Source organism: Carlito syrichta, unplaced genomic scaffold (genome assembly GCF_000164805.1).
Source record: "Carlito syrichta isolate Samal-C Ts95f unplaced genomic scaffold, Tarsius_syrichta-2.0.1 Scaffold311069, whole genome shotgun sequence".
Taxonomy (NCBI): Eukaryota; Metazoa; Chordata; class Mammalia; order Primates; family Tarsiidae; genus Carlito; species Carlito syrichta.
In genome coordinates this window covers 88939-109546 of record NW_007255165.1, presented here as the reverse complement: position 1 = coordinate 109546, position 20608 = coordinate 88939, and the positions used below count along the sequence as shown (strand labels likewise).

Here is a 20608-nt window from a genome sequence, read left to right as displayed (position 1 = left end):
CTGTTATCTCAGATATCAGCTCCTTCCTAGTTTCTTCTTGTGTCTCCTCAATTCTTTTTAATCTCTCCATTATTGTTTTGATATCTACATTTGCATTTTGAGACCCTTCATTCTGGGGACTTTTCATTGTTTGCATTCCAAAGTCAGTTTTCTCAGTGTCTGCTCTCCCAGGCGTCTGGGAGAGACCCATACTCTTCTTTTGTTTTTTCTTCATTTCTGTAGATTTTTCTCCCTCTCCCCCTTTCCCTCCCCCTCTTCTATTCTGTTTTTGAGGAAAGGTGGGGTTGCTTTTATTTCTCTTCTGCAATGACCTGTTCTTCCTTATGAGGGTCTTCTGGCTTTGTTCACTTTTCCCTCTGCCTTACAGTCTGTCTATTCAGCAGTATGCAGTCTTGGTTCATTCAGAGAATCTCACCAGTTCACCTATGCCATCGCCATCTTGCCCCTTCTCCAAGAATTCTTAAAATCACCAAAATTCTAGGACCAAAAACTCACTCCTTACATTATGTCTTCATCAGAACCTTCAAATATAATGTGCTGTGTAGAAAGAGACAGTAAAGCAAATAGTGTGTTCTTTTTTAAACCATAGGGATAGCTAGATTCAAAATATGGAATAAATTAGACTGTATAGAAAGATTCTCATTAAAATTGTTTTAATCACATTGAAAAGAGAATCCTCAGTGCATACAAAAATTATTCAATCTAATCGTGTGTAGATATGGAATGCTTATCTTTAAGCCACAAAGGAAAGAACAGTGAGGTCTACCTTGAGAACTGCTTTTGAGCATATGAAGTATGACAATTAAGTTTGTAAACTCATCCTAGAAAAAGTGCTGCATACCTCATTGCTGAATATCAGCACAGTCACCTTCAAAATACCCTCCTTATGAAGCTATGCACCCATGCCAGCACCTAGTTCACCCGTCAAAGTTATTTTGGAACTCTTTTTCTGGAATGGCCATCAGAGCTGTCATTGTATTACCCTTGATGTCCTGAATGTCTTCAAAATGTCTTCCTTTCAATATTTCCTTTATCTTCAGTTAAAGAAAAAAGTCACTGTGGACAGGTCAGGTGAATAGGGTAGGTGTTCCAACACAGTTATTTGTTTACTGGCTAAAAACTCCCTCAAAGACAGTGCTGTGTGAGCCGGTGCATTGTCATGATGCAAGAGGACCATTTTTGCACACCTTTCTCATGCCACGATTTTCAGTTAAGATTTTCCTGTTTCTCTGCCAATGTTTATTTGGTCTGTTATGCTTCTCACAGTCAGCCAATGATTTTGATGTACAATAAAACAAATTTTTGCAAAGTTTTAGTCAGTTCTGCTCCTTTCTGCTCATTCTGACCTCTCTTCATCAGTGGTGCTTTCTCTCCCCCCTCTGAAAAATGTTTAATCTATTTGTTCACTGCCCTTTTCTTCATGGCATTATCCCTATATACTTGGATTAACATGTCCCTGATTTCACTTCTACTCTTGCCAAGTTTAACAAGAACTTTAATGCTTGTTTGTTACTCTAAATCAAACTGATATTCTTATGACAATGGCTCTGATGACCATTCCAGAAAAAGAATTTCAAAATTGCTTTGATTGATGGACTAGGCATCGATGAATAGCATCCCAAGGAGAATGCTTCGAAGGTGACTATAGTGATATTCAACAATGAGGTATGTAGCACATTTTCTAGAAAGGGTTCATGAACTTAATTTTTAGACCTCATGGTCTATTTTCTTGAGGAAGTTTCCCTTCAGAAGACAGCATTTATACCCAGAAAATACTCACTACAAGCTGGATTCAACTAGATATAGCATGAATAACTTGAAAGCGATATGTACAGAAAAAATGTGATAATATGCTTTGAGGAAGTTATTAAAACACTAAAATTCAAACAACTGGCCTTTCAACATTTCTTCCAAAATCTTGTGATGATGACAGGAGAGGAATAATGATTGAAGTTGTGCTATAGACAGGAATTTGGTTAAGAATTGGGAAACCACAAGATAGGCTAAGTATACAAAACTACTACTCATGATGTCTTGTTAGAGCAGAGCCCTGCAACATTGTATCTCATCAAGACAATAAGAGTAGTCTATAAGTTCTTCACTTTCTAGACTTTCATCAGTTTCCATTTAGAGTATTCCTGAATTATGTTTTCCAATAAAATGAATAATTGTAGATCAAGTACCAGTTAAGCACAAAGCCCTGAGCTAATAACATTATTGTAGCAGCACTCAGCATCTTGGAAACAACTTTTGTTTGACAAAGGAGAATGAGGTTACCAAAGCAGTCTCCAGCTTATATTTAGGACTCAAAGCTTCAGCTTTTTTATGTTTCTGGGTCTAAAGCACAGAATCCAGAAAGCCCTAAAAATTTAATTAGATCTTTCCTTAATGTGCATTAGCAGATTGTGTCTATTTATACATTGCAACCACAGCTACATTGTTATAGAAAATGATATTACACCAAACCTTTTCTTATGCTTTCTATTATAACTCTATTTCTCAATAATATTGACAGCAATGATAGAAATACTATGAAAAGTGATAACATTTTTACTTTTCCTTGGAAGATTCCTTACACTCTGCCTTTTTAATCTGGGAATGGAGCTAGTCAGGTAAAGAGATAAGTGGGAAATGTAGAAGAAAAAAGAGCTTAAATTGATTTGGGGAATTCAAACAACAAGGGATTTTTTTATGTTCTGCAGAGCCAGTCTTGACAACTTCCTCTCCCGACTCCTCTTCCTGACTCTTACTTCTGTTAACAAGATTCTACTGCCACTTTTTCTAGATGAGTTGAAATTTCCCATTAGAGATGGATTACCTTAGAAGTATGTGAAACAGTGGGACAAATCACATAAATCATGCCCTGTAGGAGCAAATTGAAGTAATGTTTGGACAACAAACAAGGACTGAGTTGGGATGGGAGCTTGAAAATCAAGAAACCAAGAGTATCACAGAATAAAAAAGGAAAAAGCAGATGGCAATCTGACTAAATTCTAAAAAGATAAAGCATAGATGCTTTTTTGGTGTCTTTATTCATTTCCAGCATGCTCTGATAATTTTTTTTTTAGACTAAGTCTCACTTTGTCATCCAGACTGGACTACCATGACTCAATCATAGCTCACTGCAGCCATCTGAGGGTTTTTAAAACAAAGAGTAAAAGGCTGCTGCCTTTCCTTGCCCCTCATCACTCTCTGAGTTCAGGATCTTATTATCGCTCACCTAAATTTTTTAAAATTGTAGCTATGATATCATTATCATACCTTAAAGTTAACAATCATCTCTTGATATCATGCAATAGCCAGTCAATATTCAGATTTCTTTTTTTGAGTCAAGGTCTCACTCTATTGCCCAGACTGGAGAGCTGTGACATGATCACAGCTCACCACAGCCTCCAACTACTGGGCTCAAGACATCCTCCCACTTCAGCCTCCCTAGTAGCTGGGACTACAGGCACACACCACCATATCCAGCTAATTTTTTTTTTTTTTGTAGAGACGCGGTCTCGCTATGTTACCCAGGCTTGTCTTGAACTACTGAGCTCAAGCAATTTTCCCACTGGGATTACAGGTGTGTGCCACAGTGCCTGGCCCCAATATTCACATTTCTTTAAATGTCTAATAAATGTCTTGCTAAGATTTTATTCACGTTCTTTCTGGTATCTTTGAATCTAGACTTACTCCTCTTTCAATCTACATTCAGAAGCTAGTTAAATCTCACAGAAAAAGCTCTGTCCTTGTCACTCCCTTCCTCCAAATAATTATCTTCCATCACCTAGTTTTTCATTGAACTCTACCTTCCCTCATCTTCTAAATATACAAAACTAAATATGGTTGTAATTTATATAAAGGATGCATTATTGAACATTTCTTGTGATTTTAAATTCCCATAGCTCAAATATAATACTTATAAAGAATGGAGGCTTGTTTTGTTTAATGGCTAAAGTGGCACTGCCATCTCCAAGGCCAACTTCAAGATCTAGAGTGTTACTTGGCAGTGGCATACACAGTTCACAATATTCTTGACCTTTGAATTCATGGAATTCTTAGAAAGTTTTTAGGGGCTTTACATTATTTTATATACTATATATGATGTGATTATTTATTAATATTTTTAAAAATATTTCATGATTTAAAAGTTGCACAGTTCAATTTTGCATAGAATACAACTAATTGTACTGTATCATTAGTTTATAAGTATATTGTCAGTTGTTATATCTCTGCAGACAGGAGTATCTTTCTTACCTCTTATCTGTCTAGAGAACTATTAATTCTCTAAGACTCCTCTAAAATATCACTTCCTCCTTGAAGCTTTCCTTGTCCAGAAAGAATTCCCTTTTCTCTTTCTAAAACACTTTGCTTATAGTCTATCACATCACTTATTATGGTATAGCTTATAAACTCTTCATATTATTCTATTATTATAGTTAATATGTTTGCATGCACTTCTTGGCAGTATCTTATTCATGTGTGATGCCACTGGGTTCATAGTGGATACTCATAAAGTGTTGACTTTAATTAATATTGCAGATTTATTGTAATTATTAAATAAAATATTTTTAAATGATTACCTGACACAGTACCTGGTACTTACTGGTACTCAGTAAAGTTTCCTTTTTTTCCCCTCTAGTTTACTCCTGCTTCATTTCTTCCAACACCATATATTCTTTCCATGAAAAGAGAATATAAATTTCTTTATTTTATTGATCTGATGTCTTTTCAGGATACTAATACGGTTCTGTATCTCACAGTTGCTTATTTATTAATTTTAGGTCACTGACTTTGTTCAGATCAGAGCTACTCCTGAGACAGCAGACAGAAGTAATATGACATCTTCACCGCTCTTGGATGCCAACTCCATGGAGAACCCAGCACTGTTAAATGACATCAAGATTGAGCCCCCAGAAGAACTTCTGGCTAATGATTTCAGCCTACCCCAGGTGGAACCAGTTGACCTCTCCTTTCACAAGCCCAAGGCTCCCCTCCAGCCTGCTAGCATGCTACAAACTGCAATACGTACTCCTAAGCCACAGTCTGCTCCCCAAACCCTTGTGGTGTCCACTTCAACATCTGACACGAACACTTCAACAAACATCCCTACTGTTCTAACTCCAGGCTCTATCCTAACCTCCTCTCAGGGCACTGGTGGCCAGCAGATCTTACATGTGATTCACACCATCCCCTCAGTCAGTCTGCCAAATAAGATGGGTGGCCTGAAGACCATCCCAGTGGTGGTGCAGTCTCTGCCCATGATGTATACTACTTTGCCTGCAGATGGGGGCCCTGCAGCCATTACAGTCCCACTCATTGGAGGAGATGGCAAAAATGCTGGATCAGGTGAGCATCAATATTGCCTATTTCCTGGACTTCGTCCATCTATTCCCTTTTTGGGTCATCCAATCTCCAGTCTCTTTTCACCTCCTCCAATTATTATTGCACACTGCTTTAAGAGTAATCTTTCATAAACACTGTTTTTATCTCTTTAATGCTTAAAAATGTGCAATTACTCTATTGATTAAACTATGCTTCTCAAATGGGCACACATATTCATCAGTGAAATATTACATATTTTCTTGGAATTTTTACGTTACGTGATAGTAAATAATTTAAGGCATGTTATATTTAAAATATGATTATGTTGTAGAGAAAATGCAAATTTAAATAATCTTTTAAGATAAACACAAACTTCAAAAATAGTTTAAGTTTACTAAAGACATCCACCCTAGGACTTTCCAGAATAATGTATTTATTCTTCTATGCCATTAGGAATGCTTTGGTAAAAGAGTCGAGAACAATATTTTTATTCTCTATCATATATAGCCAATCTTAGTTCTTGCCTCTTCCAACTCGTTCCCTCTTATTTTCCCTACAAAAAATGTCTTTGAAATACTACCATCTTCCCTGTGTCCTCCCTCATTTGGTACCTATCATCCTCCATTTTACCTTTTTACTTGGCAGTATCACAAATGTATGAGCATTAGCCCCAATTCAATTGTAAATTTCTCAAAAATAATACTTTATCTTATTTTTTAAATGCCTCTCCAGAGAACCTAATACAATGCTAGATAGAAGTTGTCTTGCAGCAAATAATTTGGTGAACAAATGAACATGGAAATTTGTCTAAGAATTCAAATACTGTGAACTTCCCTTTAATTTAATTATAAAAATAAGTTCAGAATTTAGGAAGATATAAACTAAGTCTCTCTTTTACCACTGTGCCCCAGTCATTTGGTTTCCCTCTTAGAGAAGTATCTACTTTAGTTTGTAATCAGGAATAATCAAAGAAAATTATATGGCATCTGAAGTGCTGCAAGGTATTTAGCTTCATCATATCTGTAATATTACAATCAATATTGGGTATTGTGCCTTAGGAAAGACATTGAGAAACTGGAGCATAATCAGAAGAGAGACCAGGATGGTCAGAGTGTTCAAACTTGTGTTAAATGAGGAGATGATGTTTAGCATGAATTGAAAAAGTTAAGGAAAGATGTGGGTGGAAATGACTGAAAACTAGATTTCAGCTCAGTAAAAAATGCAATCTTCAAAGAATCTCTGTCCTTAGAATTTGATGCTCTCCATAAATGTAGAGTTCTGAAAAACAACATACTAAGCATCAAGTTGCTAAGACTGCAGTGATCAAAACATCATTGACTATTGGTTAATTGTGGTAATGGTAAGTTTTCATGATGATTATGTTTTTGAGATATGATATCAATTCCCATATAGGAAAGGAGAGCCAAGCCAAACAAGGAAACAAACAAAAAAGGAAATACAATTTCCTGTGGGAGAGTTCACCAAGATCAAGGCAGTGGTAGCATGAAGGGATGGCCTAAAAGAGTTTCCAGTACCTCACCACCATAATATCCATCAGTCCACCAGAACCACTGTAAATAAGCAGAGCAAATTTTAAGAGTCTTCAATGTAGTCCCAAGCTAAGGGCATTAGCCCAGTGGTCACCAAAATGGGGTACTTACTAAGCCTTATGGGGAGCACATAAAACAATTGAAGTGCAAAAAGAAAGTATCAAAATGAATATTTTCTTACTCTTTTAAAAATATTGACAGATAACATTGTATATTTATATCATGTACAACATGAGACTTTGAAGTGTATATACATTGTGTAAAGGATAGATCCAGCTAGTTAACAAATGCATTAGCTCATATAATTATCATTTGTGTGGTGACAGTACTTAATATCCACTCTTTTTACATTTTTCATAAATATAATGTATCATCATTAACTATAGTCACCTTGCTATACAACAGATTTCTTGAAATTGATTCCTTTTATCTAACTGTAATTATATACCCTTTGATCAACATCCCCCTATACACCCTGTCTCCCAACCACCTCAATCTCTGGTAACAACCATCTTACCCTCTGCTTGTATGAGATAAATTTTTTGAGATCCCAAATAAGAGTAAGATCAATGCAATATTTACCTTTCTGTGCCTGGCTTATTTTGCTTAGCATAATGTCCTCCAGGTTTACCTATGTTATCACAAATGACAAGATTGTGTGGGGGGTTTATGGCTAAATAGTATTTCACTGTGTATATATGGCATATTTTCTTTATCCATTTATTCATTGATGGACACATCGTTTTTAAATTAAATTTTATTTTATTATAGAGATGTGAGGTACAAGTAAGCATTAACTATATAAGTAGGTTTCTAACTGGCCCTCTCTTACTCTGGTAGTGGACCAGGTACCTTTTGTGTTGTCATGTGCCCCCAGTTTTTCTCCCTCCTTCTCTCCCCTAGCAGTGTCCAGTGACTGCCAATCCCCCACTTGTGCTAGTGTGACTAATGTTAAGGGCCCACTGAGAACATGCGGTATTTGGTTCTTTGTTTCTGTGATAGATAGACAACTTGGTATGATGGCCTCCAGCTCCATCCAATTTACTGTGAAGTCCACAATTTTGTTCTTATTCGTGGCTATATAGTATTCTATTGTGTATATGTACCACATTTTGTTTATCCAGTCCACTTTTGTTGGGCAGTAGAAGTGCTGGATCACATGGAAGATCAACTTCTAGTTCTTTTAGAAGTCACCACACTGCTTTCCATAAAGTCTGAACTAGTTTGCACCTCCACCAATAGTGTAGAAGCAATCCCTGTTCTCCACACCTGCACCAGCATCTGCTGTTTTTTGACTTATTAATTATAGCTATCCTGGCGGGGTTAGGTGGTATCTCACTGTAGTTTTGATTTGTGTTTTTCTGATGATTAGTGAGGCTGAGCATTTTTTCATGTGTCTGCTGGCTGCTTGTATGTTGTCTTTTTAAATTTCTTTTTTATTTTAAAAATATGGAGTACAAGTCAGAATTGGATACATAAGTGGTCTACATACAGGTGAAGTTTGGGCCTCACATTGGAATTCACTTCACCTGAATTGGGATCCTGCACCTTTATTGATGTTGTGTCCCCCGCCCCCACTCCCCTGGCAGTGTCCTGCTACTGCCAATCCCTTTCATGTAGTATTATGATAGGTATTCAGGGTCCACTTATGAGTGAGAACATATGGAACTTAGTAATTTGTTTCTGTGGTAGATCACTGAGTATGATAGACTCGAAACCCCTGGCAGTGTCCCTCTACTGCCAATTCCTTTCATGTAGTATTATGATAAGTGTTCAGGGTCCACTTACGAGTGAGAACATGTGGTACTCAGTAATTTGTTTCTGTGATAGATCACTAAGTATGATAGACTCTAAATCCATCCTAGTTGTTGCGAAGTCCATAATTTTGTCCTTTATGGCTGCATGATATTCCATTGTGTACATGTACAACAATTTTTTATGCAGTCTACTTTCCATGGGCAGCATAGTTGGTTCCAAGTTTTTGTTATTGTGAATAGTGCTGCAGTAAACATACATGCACAGGCATCTTTTTTGTAGAATGATTTGAGTTCCTCCAGGTATATTTCCAGTAGGGGGATTGCTGGGTCATATGGAAGGTCAATTTCTAGCTCTTTTAGATATCACCACAATGTTTTCCAAAGAGGTTAAACTAGTTTGCACTCCCACCAACTGTGTAGAAGTGTTCCTTTTTCTCTACGTCCTTGCCAGCATCTGTTATTTTTTGTTTTATTAATAATGGCCGTTCTTACTGGAGTTAGGTGGTGTCTCAATGTGGTTTTGATTTGCATTTTTCTGATGATTGGTGAGGCTGGACATTTTTTCATGTGTCTGTTGGCTGTTCATATGTCTTCTTTTGAGGCATATGAACATTCTTTAATGTCTTTTTCCCACTTTTTAATGGGGCTTTTTTTCTTCCTTTTGGCACACTTGAGTTCCTTGTAGATTCGGGATGTTAGGCCTATGTCAGATATACAGTTGGCAAATGTTTTTCCCATTCTATGGACTGTTTCCCCGCTTTCTTAAAGGTTTCTTTTGCTTTGCAGAGCTTTTCAGTTTGAGGAGGTCCCAGTTGTCTATCTAATCTCTTATGGCATGGGTTTTTGGAGTTTTGATCAGGAATTTGTTGCCTATTCCAATTTCTGTATGGGTGTCTCCTGCATTTTCTAAGATTCTTATAATTTGACGATTCTAGTTTAGGTCTTTGATCCATTTAGAGTTGATTTTTGGTGTATGGTATGGTGATAGGTAGGGATCCTGTTTCATTCTTCTGCATGTAGTCAGCCAGTTTTCCCAGCAACATTTACTGAATAGGTTCTCTTCTCAGTGGTTGTTGATGGAGGTTTTGTCAAAGATGAGTTGGTTGAGAAATTGAGGTTTTTGCTTCTGGAATCTCCATACCGTTCCATCGGTCTATATGCATGTTTTTGTACCAATACCAGGCTGTTTTGATTGTTGTAGCCTTACAGTAAAGTTTGAAGTGTGGAAGTGTGATACCTCCTGCTTTGTTTCTTTTGCTGAGGATTGTTTTGGCTATTTGTGGTTGTTTATGTTTCCATATGAATTTCTGTATTGTCATTTTCAGGTCTGAGTAAAATGATGATGGTAATTTAATGGGTATTGCATTGAATCTGTAGATTGCCTTGGGTAGGATGGACATTTTCACAATGTTGTTTCTTCCAATCCATGAGCATGGAATAGTTTTAAATTTGTTTGTGACGTCTTTGATTTCTTTGAGCAGTGTTTGTAGTTTTCATTGTGAATGTCTTTCACTTCTCTGGTTAGGAAGATGCCAAAGTATTTCTTTTTTTTTTTTTTTTTTTTTTGGTTATTGTGATGGGGAATGTACTGTGTACTGGGTATTTGGTTCTCTGCCTTTTTGTTGGTGGTGTATACAAATGCAACCTTCTTTTGCACGTTGATTTTAAACTCTGAGAGTCTTCCAAAGTCCTTTATTAGTTCAGGGAAGTTTTTGACAGATTCCCTTGGGTTTTCTGGGTATAGGAAATTAAACCATCCCTTTTTGAAACGATATGATCCTATATAAGCCTAAAAGGCTGCCCACTTGTCTTGTTCCACTTTTCAAGGGAAATGCTTGCAATTTCTATCCATTTGGCAATATGTTAGCTGTGGGTTTATCATAGATGGCTCTTGTTATTTTGAAGTATGTTCCCTCTATGCCTAGGTATTCAAGGGTTTTTATCAAGAATGGATGCTAGATTTTATTGAAAGCCTTTTCTGCATCTTATGATATAATCATGTGTTTCTTGTTTTTACATTTGTTGATGTATTTAATTACATTTATGATCTTGCAGATGTTGAACTAGTCTTGCATCCTGGGAATGAAACCAACTTGATCATGGTGGATAATTTTTGAGATGGGTTGTTGGATCCAGTTTGCTAGAATCTTATTAAGAATTTTTGCATTTTGTTCATCAGGGATATTGGCCTATAGTTCTCTTTCTTTGTTAGGTCTTTGCCCATTTTAGGTATCAGTGTGATGTTAGCTTCATAAAATGATTGGGGGATAGTTCCATCTTTCTTGATTGCCTGGAATACTTTCAATAGGATTGATATCAGCTCCTTCTTATATATTTTATAGAATTCTGCTGGAAAGTCATCTGGTTCTGGGCTTTTTTTGGTGGGTAGTTTTCTTATGAGAAAGTCGATTTTCCAGGTTGTTATTGGTCTATTTAGAGGTTGTGTGATGGCAGAAAGTCCTCCATTTTGTTTAGGTTTCCGAATTAGTTTCCATACAAGTGTGCATAGTAATCTGTGATGATCTTTCATATTTCGTATTTTCAGAGTCAGTTGTGAGTTGATCTTTTGCATTTCTAAATGTGTTTATTTGGGCTTTTTCTCTCTTTTTCTTGGTCATTCTGGCTAGTGGTCCATCAGTCTTATTTATCCTTTCAAAGAACCTGCTTTATGCTTCACTGATTTTTTTCTATGATATTTTTGTCTTCTATGTCCCGTATTTTGGCTTTTACTTTGGTGATCTGGATTCTTCTGCTGAAGTTAGGGTTTTGGTGGTCTTGCCTTTCCAGCTCCCTTAAGTGATTTCTTTAGGCTGTTGACCCCACGATCTTTCTATTATCTTGGTGTATATTCATACAGTTATAAATTCCTCTCTTAATACTGCTTTCATGGCATCCCAGAGGTTTTGGTAAGATGTGTCTTTGTTTTCATTTGTTTCCAAGAATCTTTTAATTTTGGTTATGATTTCAGTGTTGACCCAGGAGTTATTCAGCATTGTGATGTTTAGTGTCTATGTCTTTTTTGTTTGGGGGGGGATCTTCTTGGTGGCAATGTTTATTTTATTTATTTATTTATTTATTTTGAGTTGGAGTCTCACTCGGTTGCCCAGACTGGAGTGCAGTGGCCGCTCCCAGCCACCGCAGCTTCGCCGACTGGGTCCCGGCGATCCTTCCGCCTCAGCCTTCTGAGTAGCCGGAATTACAGGCATGCGCTACCACGCCCGGCTGATTTTTTGATTTTTTTTATTGTAGAGATGAGGTCTCGCTGCCCAGGCAGGTCTCGAACCCGCGGGTTCAGGTAATCCACTCACCTCAGCCTCCCAAAGGCGAGGGATTACAGGCTGAGCCACCAAGCCCGGCTTTGCAATGTTTATTTTTATTCCACTGTGGTCTGAGAAGGTGCTTGGTAGTATTTCAATCTTATGGAATTTGTTTATGCTTGATTTACAGCTGAGGATGTGGTCAATCTTGGAGTATGTTTCATGTTCCTATTCTTGTACCAGTACCAGGTTGTTTTGGTTACTGTAGCCTTGTATTAAAGTTTAAAGTCTGTAAGTGTGATAACTCTCATTTTATAGCTTTTCCTGAGAACTGTTTTTGCTATTCGTTCTCTTTTTTGTTTCTGCATTAATTTCTGTATTGTCACTTCCAGGTCTGAAAAAAATGATGTTGGTAAATTGATAGGTATTGCACTGAATCTGTAGATTGTCTTGGGTAGGATGGACATGTTGACAATATTGACTCTTCCAATCCATGAACATGGAATGATTTTCCATTTGTTTGGGTCATCCTTGATTTTTTTTTTTTTTTTTTGAGCAGTATTTCATGGTTCTCACTGTGAAGTTCTTTCACATCTCTGGCTAAGTATATGCCAAGGTTTGTGTGTGTGTGTGTGTGTGTGGCTATTGTGAATGGGATTGTGCTTTTTATTTGGTTCTCTGCCTGCTTGTTGCTGGTGTTTAGAAATGCAACTATCTTTTTCCCATTGATTTTTTTTACCCCAAGATTTTACCAAGGTTGATTTTCTGTGCTATGAGACTTTGGACAGACTCCTCAGAGTTTTCAAGGTATATACTCATATCATCCACAAAGAGGGACAACTTTACTTCCTCTCTTCCTATTTGTATACCCTTGATTTTCTTACCTTGCCTTATTGCTCTGGCTAGGACTTCCAGCACTATGTTGAACAGGAGGAGTAAGAGTGGACATCCTTTTCTTGTTCCTCTTCTCAGGAGGAATGCTTCACCTTCTGCCCATTGAGCAAAATGTTGACTGTGAGTTTATCATAGATTGCTTTTAATGTTTTGAGGGATGTTTCTTCTGTGCCTAGGTACTCAAGGGTTTTTATCAAGAAGAGATGCTGGATTTTGTCAGATGCTTTTTCTGCATCTACGGATATAACTATGTGATTCTTGGTTTTACATCTGTTTAATGTGCTTAATTGTATTAGTGGCCTTGTGAATGTTGAACTAGCCCTGCATCTCAAGAATGAAGCCCACCTGGTCATAGTGGATGATCCTTGAGATGTGTTGTTGGATCTGATTTGTTAGAATCTTGTTCAGAATTTTTGCATTTATGTTCATCAAGGAGATTGGCCTGTAATTCTATTTTTCTTTGTTGGGTCTTTGTCAGGTTTGGGTATCAATATGATATTAGCTTCAGAAGATGAATTGGGGAGAGTTTCATCATTCTTGATTGCCTGGAATACTTTCAGTAAGATTGAGATCAGCTCCTCCCTGTATGTCTTAAAGAATTTAGCTGGGAAGTCATGTGGTGCTGGGCTTTTTTTTTTTTTTTTTTTTTGGTGAGATTTCTTATGACTGAGTCAATTTCCTGAATTGTTATTCATTTGTTTAGAGTTTTTAGTTCTTCTTGTTTCAACCTTGGGTTGTTGTGTGATATCAGAAAGTCCTCCATTTTCTTTAGGTTTTCTTGATTATTTGCCTGCAGGTATTCATAGTAATCTCTGATAATCTTTTGAATTTCCTTGAGGTCAGTTGTGACTTCACCTTTTGTATTTCTAATCATGTTATTTAGACTTTCTCTTTCTTATTTTTAGTCTCTCTAGCCATGGACCCATCAATTTTATTTATCCTTTCAAAGAATATCAAGTTACATGCTTAAAAATTCTTAGTGAATGGTATGCTAAGTATAAAGACAAATGCACTAGCCAAGTACTAGCACCATACCCGCGATATCACTACCACTACATTTCTTCTGTATAGAAATTTTGAAGCTTTCACTAGATCTAGGAGACTGCCAATCACCCTATTGAGTTTTGTTAAGAAAACATTAACAGTTGATAATAAAGAATATTTGAGGGATGTGCCAGCATAGGTGGAAATAAAGAATGTTAACATGTGTTCAGCATCTACTAGATAGAAAGTACATGTTTCATCTCATTGATTCATTTCAATTTGGGAGCAGAAAGGTCAACAAAGCTGTTCTCACCTCTGGAGCAATTTTAAGAATTTATCTTAGGACAAACAGGGAACTATTCAGAGACTTCAATTCAGTAAGCCATGTAGAAACCAGCTTTTCAGCAGACCAGGTCCTAGAAGTAGGAGATATATAACACCCAGACCATATCATAGAAAAACTCACATTTTTAGTGATACCAGAACACTCCGTACTACCCTCCATTTAAAGAGATTTCTGTTTCCTGCTATACTAAAAATTAAATGTTATTCTCTTTCTTTCATACAAATCTATTTTTTCCATCTTCACTTTTTCTTTATTTTTCTATCTTGCTGCCACTTCTCAAGGTGGGCCAAACTGGAAATCCTGCAAATGACAACAGAAACACATACACTTCTGGCTTACACTGCTCCCTTTCTTTATTTTTAGTGAAAGTTGATCCCACCTCTATGTCTCCATTGGAGATTTCAAGTGACGGTGAGGAGAGTACAATAGAGAGTGGATCCTCAGCTTTACAGAGTCTACAGGGACTGCAGCATGAGTGAGTACTTTTGTCTTTACTTCAGATCTCTCTCTCTCCCCCCGTCTCTCTCTCTCTTTCTCTCTCTCTCTCTCTTTGTGTGTGTGTGTGTGTGTGTGTGTGTGTGTGTGTGTGTGTGTGTGTGTCTGTCAAGGACAAGAGTAAGAATTTGAAGACAACAAAATATAGGTAGACTGCCTTCCCAGTGAAAGTACATGAGTTTGTGTGCAAATATGTGCATGTACATGCATATTATGGCAGAGTTATGTTCTGATTGTAGGTCACCAATTTTATCCTTGAAAAATCTTCAAATTTCCCATAAAGTACAGTTGTATACTGTTTCTCTCTGTAAGTGTAAAACAACTCTGTCTTCCAATGTTGGAAGTAATTGGAAATATTTGGCAACCACATTGTATGAAATATTTAGCAACCACATTGTATGAAAATACAATTTTTAAGCACAAGAGTGAGACTTATTGATGTGAAATGCTCACTCTGTTTGGAAACACAACCACTTAAAGAAACATTACTACCACCCATGCTTTCTCAGGGATGTGCACTTACTGAGCAGAATGGCCTAGCTGAGAGAATTGTTTGCATGATTACAATTATCTCTTCTCTTGAGTACCTAGCATTAAATTTAGGTAAATTAAAGGTAGGCATAAGATGACACCACTATATGTAAGCCCATTTCTTTAGCCTTTACTTTAAAGTCACCCTTTATCTTCATTTCTATTTCTTTGCTCAGACCAGCAGCAATGGCCCAAATGCAGGGAGAAGAGTCACTTGATTTGAAGAGAAGACGGATTCACCAATGTGACTTTGCAGGATGCAGCAAAGTGTACACCAAAAGCTCTCACCTGAAAGCCCACCGCAGAATCCATACAGGTTTGCCCATTTCCATCCAACTTCTAACACACACACACACACACACACACACACACACACACAGAGGGTGGGGGAAGAATTTCTGAGAGATAGAAAGAGAAGGAAGTCTTGAAACAAAGACAGATTCATTTATACTCATGGGCAAATGTTCCATTTATGCCATTCATGGCTTTTACCTCTATGTCTTGTTCCTACTCTAAGGCAACTTATGAGTATATAAAACTAGCTTAGGAAAACACTGAGCCTATTGTCTTCTGAATAGTCATCATTCCCAGTGAGTACCTTTGAGTCTTTCTAACTTTGAAGTCATAACCCTGAAGCAAAGATTAAGGCAGCTAAGACATTACTCTCTTCCTTACTACCAGGATCTCACAGATTTTTACTGAACATGGAAAAGCACAAAAGTCATTTTAAGTAAGTGAAATTAAGCAGACTTTTGGAACTTAGAACCATACACTAACCTATACTATACTGTTGTTTATATTAGAGAAAAGGTGCACATAAGTAAAACAAACCTGGTAGTAATTATGTCAAACTGGAGCACCCATGCCCCATCTGAAGAATGTGAAATGAGTCCTAGATTGTGAATATTGACATATAATTCAAAAAATTTTTATAATCCCAGGGATTAAAAAAAAGCTGTTCCTCAAATCCAGCTGAGTATAGTCACCCTTATATTCACAGATTCTATATCTGTGGATTCAACCCACCATAGATTAAAAATGTTAAAAAATGACTAATGATAAAGTATACAAATTAAAAATATAGCATAGCAACTATTTACATAGCATTTACATTATATTAAGTAATATAAGTACATCTAGAGATAATTTAAAGTATGGGGAGGATAGGCATAGATTTGATGCAAATATTATGCCATTTTTTATTAGGGACTTGAACATCCATGGATTTTGCTATCCACAGGGTGAGTGGGTGGGTGGGAGTGGGATGGGCATGCCCTAGAACCAATCCTCCATGGATACTGAGGGATGTCTACATTAGGAAATATCCAAATTGTTTTTTAACAAGCAGAAAATCAATATTTTTATATGAAATGGCCTAGATTTTGAATGTTGGCATCTAGTTCAAAACTATTTTTAACCCCTGGGATTCAAAGAAACTTGCCTAAAAGCCAGATGCAGCTTGTCAGTCATCAATTTGTGCTCTTTGCTTTGGAGATTCTTTTTCCCAGTGATCTCCAACTCAGAATTGGGACTTGGACAAGAGAAGAAGCCCTCCTTTCTTGTAAACATTTTCTGTGTTACATTTACTGTAGTAGGATTTGTGTAGAAGAATCCAGAGCCCTAGTTGTTGGGCCTTGAGGCTATGAACATGTGACTGATTTCCAGGCTGCATTGTCTCAACATTCTTATGACACTGTTATTATTTACTAATGTGATTGTTTGCTTCTCTTCCATGTGAGATGGGTGATGACTATTCAGATATAATCATATATATAACTGGTTATATGTTTTTAAGTACTTAAACTTGTATTTCCAACATGAAAAAACAGAATAGTTTACTGAACTCTGTTTACCCCTCATCCAACTTCAATACTTATACAAGTACATGGTCAATATTTTTTCTTCTATATCCACCCTGACTCTCCCCAGTCCCCATAATGTTATTTTGAAGCACATTCCAAACATCATATCATTTTAGCTACAAATACTTCAGAATATATTTTTAAGACAAAGATATTTAAAAATAAGCATACTACTACTGGCACATAAACATTTCTTAATATGGAATTTCCCCAAATGTCTAATAAAAATTTTTAAAGCTTATTCAAATTAGTATCTAAGTAAGGCTCATCCATTGAGTTTGGTTGATGTTTCTTTCAATTATATTTTTAATCTTTAATCATTCTTCCTCTTTCATATTTTCTTTCATTTTTTTTCTTTCATTTCATTTGTTGAAGAATTTGGATCATCTGTCCAATAGAATTTGCCATATTCTGGATTTTTGTGATTATATTTTCATTGTGTCATTTTAACATTCTTTATCTCCCATAGTTCCTGTAAACCAGAGGTCCCCAACCCCCGACCACAGACCAGTACTGGTCCGAGGCCTGTTTGGAACCCAGCCACAAGCAGGAGGTGACCAGTGGGCTAGCAGAGCTCGCTTCTGTCAGATCAGCAGTAGCATTAGATTTTATTTTATTTTTTTCTTTTTTGAGTTGGAGTCTCACTCTGTTGCCCAGGTTGGAGTGCAGTGGCATGCTCACAGTCACCACAGCCCTGACCTGATAGGCTCAGGCGATCCTTCTACGTCAGCCTTCCAAGTAGCTGGAACCACAGGCATGTTCCACCATGCCCGGCTAATTGTTTTGATTTATTGTAGAGACAAGGTCTTGCCAAGTTTCCCAGGCTGGTCTCTAACATCTGGGCTCAGGCACTCCTCTCATCTCCACCTCCTAAAGTGCTGGGATTACAGGCATGAGCTACCGTGCCCAGCAGCATTCGATTTTCATAGGAGCCTGAACCCTATTGTGAACTGTGCATGTGAGGGATCTAGATTGCACTCTCCTTATGAGAATCTATTACCTGATGATCTATCTCCCAAGGCCTGTGGAAAAAATGTCTTTCCCAAAACCTGTCCCTGATGCCAAAAAAGGTTAAGACCACTGCTGTACACTGATAGTTTTATCCAGGGGATTAATCAGATTTAAGTTCCACTTTTGGTAACAATATGTCATAAAAGATGTTGTGTGCCTTCTATGGCAAATGCTACTTGGTTGTCCCTGTGTAATGTTAAGATTGATCAGTGAATTTGGTTCTAGATTATTATAAAGACAGAAAGCAGGTCTGAAGGGAGTTGAATGAATTAACTCACATAATGAGAGGCAATTTGGTATAGTTTTAGCATACATATATTATAGGTTTTTCCAGGCGGTGTTGAGTAAAAATGTCATTAGTACAATCCATTCTCCTCTCCCATATACAGTTCACATCTGTTCGCATAACCCTGGTTTAAGTTTTAAAATTATGCTCCTTGAAGATATAGAGGGAAAAACAATGAGCAGGGATCTTAAAATACCTGAGTTCTAATTCCAACTCTCCAATTAAGCAGCTGTGCAATATGATATGCTTTTCTACCTCTATGATTCCAAGTTTCCTCAACCGTAAAATGAGGGATTTGGACTAGGTGATCCCATGTGATTGTTTTAGTCTGGATTCCTATGGCCTGAATTCAGTGTAACCTAGTGTATGTCCTTCTAGAAGGTCCCAAATGTAGGCAGGTTGGAAATTGCTTTACAGCAATACAGATCTGGCTGTCTTTCTTATGTCACCTATCTATCTTGAACTGAGATAACAACAGATGTTATTTACTTTTCAGGTTTCAATACTATTTTTCCCCTGGTGGTGTCAAGCATATAAAGGGAGAAAATTGGCCTAAAATATAGGCAGTTCTTAGCTTTGAGTTGTATGGTTGAATGCCATATCAGATAAGAGATCATGACAGGCTGGTGAATGGTGATAATTGATATCTACTTGAATCTCACTTTGTTTAGATTCAGGATTGTTCTTATTCTACTCAGTTCTTAGGATTGGCATGAAGTCTTTGCCATGGCATGTGATCATAAGAATAGTTACTTAAAAGCACTTCACAGAAGTATTTAGCTTGCCTTAACTGCTTGACTTGCAACAGGATTAGTCTGTTTAGGGAATAAGGTGGAAATTCTGTACGTACCCCCATTCCTGGACTATTGTGGTAGGCCCCTAACTGGTTTTCCTACCCTAATTCTTTCCTCAGTACAATTCATTTTTCACACAGCAGTCAGAGGATTTTTAATATGTTTGCTTTTGTTTTATTTTGTTTAAATGTAAACCAGATTATATAACTTCTGCTTAAAATGCTTCCATGGCTTCGTATTATACTCTGAATGAAATCCAAATTTCTTAAAATGGCCTAAAAGGCCCTATGGGACCTGGCCTCTGGTAAGTTTAATTCTGTGACACTTCTTATTCTTTAGGTCTCAATTTAAATGCCTTCTGCCCAGGAAAGTTTTCTCTAAGTCTATCTTAAGCAGGACCCCCTGCCAATTATCTATATAAGAATGCCCTATTTAATTCCTTGATAGGAAGAGTTTTATTTATTTTAATTGTATAAATTTAAGAGGTACAAGTAAAGTTTTGTTACATGAATTTATTGCATAGTGGTGAAGTCTAGGCTTTTACAGTAATTAAGGAAGGATTTTAAAGGAGGGGAAATAACATGCTCAATTTGAGGAGGAGCTAACTATGTGAAAATCTTGAGTGAAAGAACATTCTTGACTAGGCAGGATACAAAAGTTTTGAGACGGTAATAAGCTTGCCTTGTTCTGATAACTGACAAAAGTCCTGTATCATTAGGGCATATTGAGTGTAGAGATGTGTGAAGGAAGCCTTGTGGTGCAAGAGTGAAAGGGGGAAGACCATTTATAAAGCAAATTTTGTAATACAGGCCAAAAAAAAAAAAAAAATGATGACAGCCTAACTAGGATGTTGTCAGTGGAATTGGAGAGAAGGCAGTATAAAGATGATTGAAGGGACACTAATGACTTTCAGGTTTCTGTTTTGGGTGACTGAGTGGATAGAAATACCATTTACAAAGATAAGGAGTTTGCCAGCAATCACAGGGCTAGTAAGTGGGAAAAGCTCCATAGAATCAAATCGTGGTATGCAACCTAGGTGTACTTCTCTCTATTGCTTACATTCCACAAGTTCCTTGGGACTGAGGCAGCTGCAGAAATGCCTGATTTATTATCCTCCAAAGATTGTGGTTGATTGTTAGGGGTCCTAGAGAGTGATAATCCTTCTTTGGTATAAATTATTTCAGCAGAGAGCCATGAGACTCTTGCTTTATCTGCAAACACCTTCTGGCATGAAATACAGTCCTTCATCTCCCCTGAGCTTGCAGTCATACAAAACAGGAAATATAGGTACAACAGTTCCTATTAAGCATACTATAAGCATACTATCAACTTCAGTCTACATATAATGGCATTACTCATTTACCCAGGCCCAAAATTTATCATCGATTCTTAATATTCTCTTATACGTTCGTTTATTTGTTTCTAAAATTCTATTAATGCTTTCTTATTTTAAATAGCTTTTAAAAAAAAATCTGAGCCGGGCTCAGTGGCTCAGCCTGTAATCCCGCACCTTTGGGAGGCTGAGGTGAGT

At 37.1% G+C, this 20608-nt stretch overlaps 1 protein-coding gene across 1 annotated transcript in view; it reads left to right on the top strand.

Moving 5' to 3' along the window:
* The first annotated feature begins 4773 nt into the window (after positions 1-4773).
* The window catches only part of KLF8 (Kruppel like factor 8), a 20226-nt gene continuing 4391 nt past the window's right edge, over positions 4774-20608 (top strand). Inside the window, exons 1-3 of the mRNA XM_008068496.2 lie at positions 4774-5334; positions 14462-14573; positions 15301-15440. Of these exons, the coding sequence (XP_008066687.1) occupies positions 4824-5334; positions 14462-14573; positions 15301-15440 (763 nt within the window). The 5' untranslated portion in view covers positions 4774-4823. The remainder of the gene's footprint in view (positions 5335-14461; positions 14574-15300; positions 15441-20608) is intronic.